At 39.7% G+C, this 9,847-nt stretch overlaps 1 protein-coding gene across 1 annotated transcript in view; it reads left to right on the top strand.

Moving 5' to 3' along the window:
- The first annotated feature begins 4,842 nt into the window (after positions 1-4,842).
- The window catches only part of LOC103925599 (merlin-like), a 20,890-nt gene continuing 15,885 nt past the window's right edge, over positions 4,843-9,847 (top strand). Inside the window, exons 1-4 of the mRNA XM_009334331.1 lie at positions 4,843-4,881; positions 6,380-6,497; positions 8,280-8,405; positions 8,785-8,907. Coding sequence (XP_009332606.1) covers positions 4,874-4,881; positions 6,380-6,497; positions 8,280-8,405; positions 8,785-8,907 — 375 coding nt within the window. The 5' untranslated portion in view covers positions 4,843-4,873. The remainder of the gene's footprint in view (positions 4,882-6,379; positions 6,498-8,279; positions 8,406-8,784; positions 8,908-9,847) is intronic.

The raw sequence follows: 9,847 nt of genomic DNA, 5'->3' as shown, positions 1-9,847 counted from the left end.
ATTTAAAGGCGCAGGCGGCGCCCCTCCCCTCTTTAGAAGCGGGGGGGGGGGGTTGTTGAGGTAGTGCGGTGTTTGTGTGCTGTCTCTGAGGCTGCTTCAGCGTGCAATGAGAGACTAAAGCTGATAGAAATGAGGTTTTCTTCTCCCAGGCTGAGGGGGCTAGGGGGCCCTGCCTGGGCCTGCAGCCAGGGGAGATTGGGGAGCAGATGCTGGGCACGGGCCCTGTTTTCTCAGGGTGCCGTTGTTTGTGGGGGGACCTGCCCTACCTCTGGCCTGTGCAGGCTCATACAGCTGAATCCAGCCTGACTTTTGGTATAAATAACTGATCTGGGTGCCACATTCAGCAGCAATGTGTTGTGCTGCGGGGCTGGACACAATCTGCATCAGGCCTCAGTCTGGAGGCGCTGGAAAGAGGTGAGGAGGCAGAGTTGTGAGAGCTGGGGTGCCATTTTACACTCTGAATTTCAGGAGATGAAGCTGTCAGTGCAGTCTCTTTGTGGCTGCGTGGCACTGAGGTCTTGTCTCTACAGGAAGTAGTTTTGTGCTCTTCCACCTGCTGTTAAGTTATGTAAATGAGCTAAATCTTGAAAGTTTCCCATTTAAATCTGGAATAATTGTAACATGTATGAAGTGAGAGCTGGCCTGTTGTCCCTGCTTATCCATACCCTGGTAGAAATTAAGTTTCTGTAAATCTGTATCTAAAATGGAGGATTAAAAAAACCCCCAACTTATAAAATGAATAATGGCAAAAAAAGTCTTGACTTTGCCATTGCCTTTGAGGTAATGTGCTCCTGGCAGCTTATGGAGCTTGTGGTCTCTGTTTGTGTGACTTCAGGCTGAGGCCATCCCTTTTTTTATTTAAATGTGTTCATTTATCTTTTTTTGCTGGCAAGTATTTTGGCTGCTGCCCACTTTTCAGGCTTGTTCTCTTTAGGCATTATTGTCCCATCATCTCTCACCACAGGAAGAGGACAGGTAGGGAATCGTATTTACTTAGTAGGACAACACAGTGCAGCTTCCCTTTTTAAGGTGGCTGGGTATGGTGAGAACAGGCTATTCTTTGTATGGCTGGAGACACTGTTGAAATAGTTTGATCAAATGCTATCAAAGGAGTTATCTGGAAGTTCATTATCAGTTCTTAGAGATATCCAAGTCAAGATTCATGGGCTTCTCTTATTTTAGTGCCTTACCGCTTGAATTAGAGTGGAGAGAAGTTGGGAGGAGTTTTGCTGGCACAGGCAGGAAATGGTTAACAGCCTTTCATATCACCTGGGAAAGCAATTCTTTGATTTTTCAGAGGGCGCTAACATGCTGCAGTTCATAGGAAACAAAGGAAAGGGGATCAAGTATAAAAGTTGTTCTTGGATTTTATTTTCAGTGGCAGAACTTGTGAGGGCTGGATACTGAAGTCTGCTGAAAAATATGGAATTTTGGATTAAAAAGAATTTTTTTTCTTCTTATCTTCATTCAGAAAATGATCTGTGAGGTAAGTCTTGATTCCAACTGGTGACTTTAGATAACTTATTTTTAGATTGAGAGGTAAGAAAAATCTTTCTATTGCTGACCCATTTTAAAACTGAATTCTTTGCTTAAATTGTTATTTGGGCAGGGAGCACAGGCAGGAGTGTGAGTCAACAACTGTAAAAAGCCCACAACGCTTTCCTGTATTGTCTGCATTCAAATTGCTTGCATTAATTTATGAGCTTAAGTATAGAAATTCAGGAACTGGGAGAAACATAATGAGTCAGGGGAATTTGCGATTAAGAGTTGCAGTAAGTATTTCAGCAATGACAGGAGACTTTCAAATTGTAGTAGTATCTATGTTAATGTACTTTTGCAGTTGATGCTTCAAGCATCTTCTATTGGTGGCTCTTAAAGTACTTCCCAAACCTTGTTTCTTTAAACCACACTGCACTCCCAAGGGTTTTATATTTCCAGCTCGTGTTAAGGACTTGTCTAGCAGATGGTACAGTTGCTGCCCCTGTGCATGTGCTGATCCTTAAGGGCAGACTGCTTTTGGGGGTATGAGGGAGGGGTCTCACAACTTCCATTCCTAGCCTGTCTGCAGCTGAGACTAAGGAGGTCTCACCTTAAAAAGTGCTGCTGGCTTTTTGTGTGTGTGTGAAAACAGATGCTTTTTCACTTGAGTGTGGATGACCAAAGTGTGATTGGATGGTAATAGCTCATGCACAGTTGTCACTGAGAGCAAGTGCCATGTGAAGGGAAATCTTTATATCCTGTGGAGAGCCCTGCAAGCCATCCATTCACCTTGGAAATGCTCAACTGAAAGTAAATTGTACTCTCACTCTTGGGAAGCTTAATTGCAGCTTGTTCGTTGAGGTATTTCTCTGTGTCTGTCTCTAACGTACTGAATTCTGGTGGATTTATTGAGCTTTTGGAGGGGAATGCTGATTTCACTTTTTCTCTTTGTGCTTTTCAGTTAACACTCTAAGTAAGTGGTATCTGATGTGTGGGTTATTTCCCATTTCAATAGTATGCAGCGCAGTGGTATAACACGACTGCCCATCTAGTGCTGTGATATAGATAAGCATTAGTCCTTGCAAGAGTCGCCTTGCCAGTTCTTCTTGCTGTTGCCTGCTGTTCCCAGTTTCCCTTGCACCCCCATGTTTTGCTCAGGCACTAGTTTTTCATTGTCAAGAAGGGAGAAGACTATAATCCAGTCAGAGCTGGTGGATGTCAGTTCTTTCATCTTGGACATGAACATGCTGAAAGGCAGCAGGACCGTTTAGTTCCTGCAAATTATATTCCTCATCAACTGCATATCTGTTCCCCTTATCAAGCAAAGCTTTAATCATCTTTCTCTTGGTTTTCGTAAGGTGCAGGAGAAGCTGTGGACATTCACAGCTTCTGAACTATCTGTTCCCAGATTCTGGCTGGACAGGAATCTTTTCTCACCCCGCCCTATTTTGGATTAATGTTATTTGGTAAGGTTATGACATGCTCTGATCTATTGCATTTTGCTGCTTCTGGGTCTTGAGCTTAGATCCCTGTGGCAACTGCAGAAATAAATCACTGGAGCTCGGTGACAGAAACTCTATCTTGAAACACGTTGCACATGATTCACAGTTAAATGTTGTTATTAGCAGGGATCTAGAGAGTGGATTGCTTTTGCATTTAAACAAAAAGATTGCAAACGCAGATTGTCTTATTCGGCAAGATTTCTCTTATTTGAAAAAGTTATTTTTCTAAAAACTTGACTGTTAAGTGCTTTTGCTTATGTTGTCAGTATCTGACATTAATTTAAGCTATTCAGTGCAAAAACCTTTTCTATTCCTTTACCGGTGCTATTGATTAAAATGCAGTTTACATTTCTTGGGAAAATTTTATATTCAAAAATGTCTTTTCACTGTGAGTCAGAATGTACTTTTCCATGGAATAAAAATTCTGGAAAGGAAAAAAAATGCTATTGGAAATGTTGAACAAATTATATTGTCATTTCAAACAGGTTATACATGAAAAAAGAAAGAACTTCAAAGTAAAAATGAAGGGCTCTGGTGTTTTTGTCATATTTTGAGAAAATTAGTACATTCTTCTGCAGTTGTTCAATTTTCTGTTCAGCATTTTCCATATGAAACTCTTTGAGAATGTTCTGTACTGGCCCTAACTCCAAGTTCCTGTTTAATTCAATTGGCCGTTTCAAATTACATATTAAAAATGAATTGTGAAGATTTTTTCTCCTTTGTCTTCAGCCATTGGTGTTTCTTCTAGAAGTAGTAAAAGAAGGCGTTGTTTCCAGTACTGTATAGTAGTTAGTTTGTAGTTCTCATGCTTTAACTGCTGTATCCAATGGTACAATTATTTACAGTAAATCTCTGGTTTTGAAGAAAAGGTGACAGGAAAGACCTTTGGAATGTAACAGGTTAAAATATAATTTGGTGTTAGCTGTGTTGCAGCTTGCAGATTAGAGATCAAAATTTACTGGAATAATTACTGCTGTTTTGGATGCCTTCACATGATGCTCTCCTTGTCAGTATTACTGTGGTCACATTACACCATACTACTATGGTCATTTTTTGGGTTTTAAATACTCCTTTCCCCTTAATTGAAAACACTTTTCTATGCTAAGTAGAAAGGACCTGAGCTCTGCTCGGTAGTGTGCACTGAGGTGTTGCCTAAATTACAGAGGAAATGCACTCTGTGGCAAGATCTGTTTTTCACTCCTCTAAAAAAATATTCCATGAGGAAAAGGGGGTACCATGGGGGTGATGGGATTTAGGCCCTGGGTATGCCTATCCCTGAAGCACCCTGGCTTGCACTGATTCTCGGTAGTGTGAACTGGCCTCTCCTAGGACTGGTGGCAGGCACCAGCAGAAGGACCAGCTTGGGAAGAGTACTTTGAGGGCATGTGGTTCCTCCAGTCTTGAGGAGGGAGCAGATACTGTTACACTGTTTTGGGTAGAAGTTCAGAAAGATAGAAATTCCATCCTATGCTTTTCCAGCATCATAATATTCTTCTTGCTAGTGAATTTTTCTCAGTGTGCAACCTGTCTGCAATTTAATTAAGCCCATTATTCCTTGTCCTAACCATTGTGGTCATGAAGAGCAGACATTATAATGTCTCACCACACTTGTCCCTTCTCTGTACTAACCAGTACTTTCATTTTACCACAGATTATTTTCTAGCCCTTGGATCTCTCCTTTGGATTCTCTCCAGTTAGCCCATTATCTTTCCTGAAGTGTGTTGCCCCAAACCGAACAAGACTTCAGCGGAAGCTTCACCAGAGCCAACTGGAGGGAGAGGACTCCTCAACTAGTCTCAGTGGTGTCAGAAAGATGAATTTCCTCCTGAGCTTTTCTTCCCCACTCTGAGTTGTCTCAAGTACTTGTTCTCAACTCTGCCACTGATGTCCATATGATTTGGTAACTAACTTGTCTGTTCTCTGCCTCAACTTCCCTACAATTTGAAAAGAAAAACTTCCATATACATTTTACCTCCTGTTCAGCTACTTGAAGTTTTTGGATGAGGGGCAGATAAGAAGTAAGTGGAAAATAATCAGTACATTTGCAAGCCAATTTAGAGCTCAGCAAAAGCAGAGAAGGGGACAAGATATTTTATAAAATCCTGGAAGGTACAGACAAATTGAACTTCTCAGTTTAAACTAGAACTTTATTTTGGAATTCCTTAAGGAGAGATTGGAAGTCTGCCACACTGTAATAGTTTTATATTGTAGGAAACCAAGTATGCCTCAGTCTCTTCTTGACCTATATAGTTCACAGATAGTAACTAGGTTTTGCAAGTCTGAGCTATTAATTTTATAAAGTTAAAAACAAGAAGAAAACTTTACAGGCTGATTTCTTGTGCTCGGAAATAAACATAAGAACTGTCTAGTGCAGATTCACGCTATCATTTAACCCCAACTTTCAACATTTGGCTTGAATGGTATCCACAAAACCCTCGTGGCTGTGGAAATAGCATGTCTCATCAATTTTCTTGATGGCATGCAGTCAATTGCATTTAGAATAGAAGATCTGTGAAGGAATTTTCTGTAGGCTTCTGCAAAATTACATTCATTTCACTTCACAAGAAGTCCATTGGAAAAATTTGTGTTCTAAATAGCTTTCATCATTGTGAGTTAGTATGCCCAAGAGAACAGGGTAAATTCAGCTTAATTTCACTGCATATATTTTTGGCATTTGTATCATTTCAGGGAGTTAAGATGTAATTTTGTAAAGAAACTCAATCGGTTAGTTGCTCAAGGAGCCATAACTGATGGAAAAGAATTGAGTTGGATTTGATATCATAAGGTTTTGCTGCATGATGTAGCTCTCTATTCTCTACTGTGCTTTACAAGTGAAGCCTCCACTGATGCATTTGGTGTTGGTACATACTGCAGAGACCTTTACAGAGAAAGGGAATTTTGCTTGGATATGTAAAAGGGATGAGGAATGTCATATTTCTGTTGGCATTATTCAAAAGCCAGGTATTACTTTTATGAAACCGTAAACATTCATCCATTGCAGAGTTTCATTGCAAGAGACTACTGAATTGCATGGATGCAGATGATTGTATGGAGCGTGAGGGCCAGAGTGGAGGTTCCCTAGATGTCCTCAGCTGTAGAGAGAGGCAGGCCCCTGGATCTTGCAATGTAAGGTCTGAATGAAGTTCTTTCTGGTACTGTAGGAACCTAGTGTTTGTCAAAGTCTGAGACGAAAGACAGGAATGACATTTTGGAGCAATTGATTTTTAAGGAGCAAACTAAATGTTTTGTTTCAACATCCTTTCTTATAGTCTTGGACACAGAAATACATATTTAAAGGTGACTTTATTCTGCAAGTTTGGCCTCATCCTACTTTGGAATCTAGCCAAGAAAATGTTAATGAATTTCCAGTCCTAAACGTAATGCATGTTTGATTTCAGGTGTGGCTATCCTCATAAACTAAAAAATATGTCCATCCGAGGCCTGAAGAAGAAACAACCGAAGACTTTTAAAGTCAAAATTATAACAGTGGATGCTGAAATGGAGTTCAGCTGTGAGGTAAGAGTCCTCAGCAGATGGCTAGAAAGATGGAGACTGACCTTTGTATTAGCAAGTCATAAATTTGAAAAGTTCAGATTATCAGTTCATGGACGGTCTTAAAACTGATTATTATTTTTATAAACAGTGGACTACCTACGCTCACATGCATTCTTCTGTTAAACAACTCTGACTATTCAGAATTTAAAGCTGTTTCCATTAAATCCATTTGACTGTGACACTGCTAAATTAGCAGTAGGCCTGCTTTCTTCATAAGCGTTCCAGCACATGATGCAGGGCTTGTTTGTAAGTATACCTACTTCTCTGCAAAATTATCTTTTTGTAAGTGACACGGCTCTTTAAGACACTGCTGACTTGGATAAAGAAGTCTGGTCAGAGCTGTTCCTAAGACGTTACTTATAAAATAATTTATAAAATGGTACTTTTGGGCTCAGTTGATCTGGGACATTCTCTTCAAATGCGATTTGCCATTTGTAAACTCCAGTTTATTTCTTTAGCTACAATGGCTGGTTTACATCTCTGGGCAGAAGAGAAAAATGTTCAGATGAAAAAGCCAGCTTTTCTTCTATTAGTTATGGCTATCTAGTAAATGGGATAGAGAAATCATGACTGCAGAAAACTATGGAAGAAAACAAATATAGCAAGTGATCAATTGCTAAATGAATTGGGCTGCACTATCGAGGAGACAGAACTGTGCATGATTAATTCCTAATCATCCAGCAAAAGCAAAGAAAGGCATGCAGTTATTTTGAGAAGAGGAGTTAGAAAACTGAGGTCCAATGGGACTGGCAATTCTAATGAGAGACTTGACTGTCTTGTGGGGCATGTAGTATTTCATTTACTAGGTCCCTCAGACAGAATAGATCAGTCACAAGCAGTGCGCTTCTGTGACTTACTGATCTAGAATACTTGCAGGCAGAGTTGTGAAAATAAAGGATTTGGAAAATTTGATTTAGAGATTAGAGTCCTTGTTATCAAATCCAGCTTGATGTATTCCTTCCTTTGCTATCTCTCCTTTCTCCCCAAATATTGCGCTTTTGCTGGCATGATTTCCATCCAAATATTGCCCAAAAGTTCTTTTGTTTGCCATTAAGTTTTTAGTGGCTGACCCATGCAATTAGACAAAATAATCTTTTTAACATGTAGCCAAACAGAAGAAAGATGTGCTGCGTCTTCAGTGAAAAAAATGTGATGTCGCGTGTGTGTGAATTTTGGGACCTTTAATCAAAGTTTCTGTTCTCTATGGAGCCAGGCTAGTAAATTACTCTAGAAGACAGGCTCCTGCTCATTTAAATCAGAGTAGCATAAATGCTTGGCTTGATGCTACTGAAATAGCTGAGGTATGTGAAAGATGGATTTGCTTTGATTGTTTGGCATTTCTACACTGTGCCCTGACACTCCTTTGATTTCCCTGGCCATCTCTCAGTCTCTCCAATTTGTATAAACTATTGAATAAGATTTTTACAAATATTAATAAAGCCTTGCCATGTACTAGGAAATCAATAGTACAGTCCTCATTCCCTGAGCTCATAAAGTGTATGATGCTGTGGTTAAATGACTACAGCTGCTCTGTAAATGTCTCTCTGGAGAAGAGGAAGAGGAGGTAAAGCGTTATAACTATTGCACCTTCGCTGTAGACAGCAGTAGGCATATTTCATTGAAAAGCTAAAGGTGAAGTAAGAGTTCATAGGAGAAAGGCAAATGGTAGCCTGGTTTGCTTGACTAAAAATAGCAAATTCATTCAATATATACCTGTTTTTCTTAATTTTCTTTTTCTTTTAGATGAAGTGGAAGGGAAAGGACTTGTTTGATCTGGTGTGCCGAGCACTTGGTTTAAGGGAGACTTGGTTTTTTGGCTTGCAGTACACAATTAAAGGAATGTGCACCTGGTTAAAGATGGACAAAAAGGTATGGGAAACAAAATAACAGCGTGGCAATTTTCTACATATAAAAAGATTTACTTTTTTAGCACAGGAGCTAAAGGAATGTGTTACATAACAACTCATAATTTTAGATGGTATTATTTTTTTAAGGCTAAAGTTCATTATTTGTGTGTGTTATTTGGTCTGACTGCTTCTATCACATTTGGCCTGAAGTATCACACACCAATTACCACTATACGCACTGATTGCTATTAGATTAAAGCTCAGCATTGCCCTTCCTTCTAATATATGGAAAGGCTGCTTTAAATGGATTATTGGCTGCTCTCTGATTTTTTTCCTCTGGAATATTATTTTGGGACACTTACGTACTATTTTTGCTGCTGCTTTTATTTATCTTTAAACAGGTTTTAGATCAAGAAATCCCCAAAGAAGATCCCATTAGCTTTCATTTTCTGGCTAAATTTTACCCAGAGAAGGTAGAAGAGGAACTATTACAGGAAATTACCCAACATTTATTCTTCCTTCAGGTCAGGAACAGTTTTTAACTATGAATTCCTTCTGTATTTACCCCAGTCCTTTTGTACTGTCTTTGATCTTGTTGGCAGCTGTCAGTCTCAGAATGATTCTGCTGGCTTCAGCTGTATCAGTGTCTCTGTAAAGATCTCATTTTTATGAAATACAAACATTTCTCCTGACTGCTGTGGTTTTGTGTATCAGTAAGCTGAATGTCGTTTGCCTTCTGCGGGTTTTTTTCCTCTTGATGGCTTCTCTTACTATTTGTGCTAGGAATGGGAGTTAAATTGCTGAGACCTGTAGTCTTACGTAAAATGACTTTTACACCTAGCAGTTTGGGTGATAATTCCACATCTGGATATTCCAGACTTGTTTTGCTCCTATAGTATATGTTTAAAAAAAAAAAATCCATGCAAGGCTGGCACTGCTTGAAGAACTGTGAGACTTTTGCCTTAACTGGTCAGTGCTGAGAAGAATGAAGTGAAGCCATTGTTTTTATCAGCTTCAGAAGTTTTTGAGGTCTGCTCTGGCTGTAGCTAAGTTGCATGAAGAGAGTCTCAACAGCTCCTTGTCATCATCGTCTTAGACCTGCTGGTGTAACCTCTTGTGTAACCATTCCCTAACCTAGTTCTTCCAAAATGGGCAGAATTAGAAGAGACCTGTTATTAGACGTACGCACTGTGTGGGGGAGTGACTACACAAGCAATTATGGTGGCAGTTGTGAAGGTGGAGAAGAGGGAAGGAATGGTGATCAGCGGTTGGGGACAACAAGCTTTTTCACCCATATCAGCTGCAGATGGAACAAGACCTGTGACTACAGCCTATCCCTGAAACTAAAACTTAAAAGTTCCTAAAAATAGACCAGGTGGTTACTGGGAGATCTTGTTCTATATGACTATAGAAGGCACAATCAGTAGAAAACAAGAACTCCCTAACGTGTCCTTCTTAAATCTT

The sequence above is a fragment of the Pygoscelis adeliae genome, unplaced genomic scaffold (genome assembly GCF_000699105.1).
Source record: "Pygoscelis adeliae isolate BGI_AS28 unplaced genomic scaffold, ASM69910v1 Scaffold771, whole genome shotgun sequence".
NCBI classification, from domain to species: Eukaryota; Metazoa; Chordata; class Aves; order Sphenisciformes; family Spheniscidae; genus Pygoscelis; species Pygoscelis adeliae.
The sequence above is the reverse complement of the archived record's forward strand: the minus strand, read 5'-3'. Positions and strand labels throughout refer to the sequence as shown.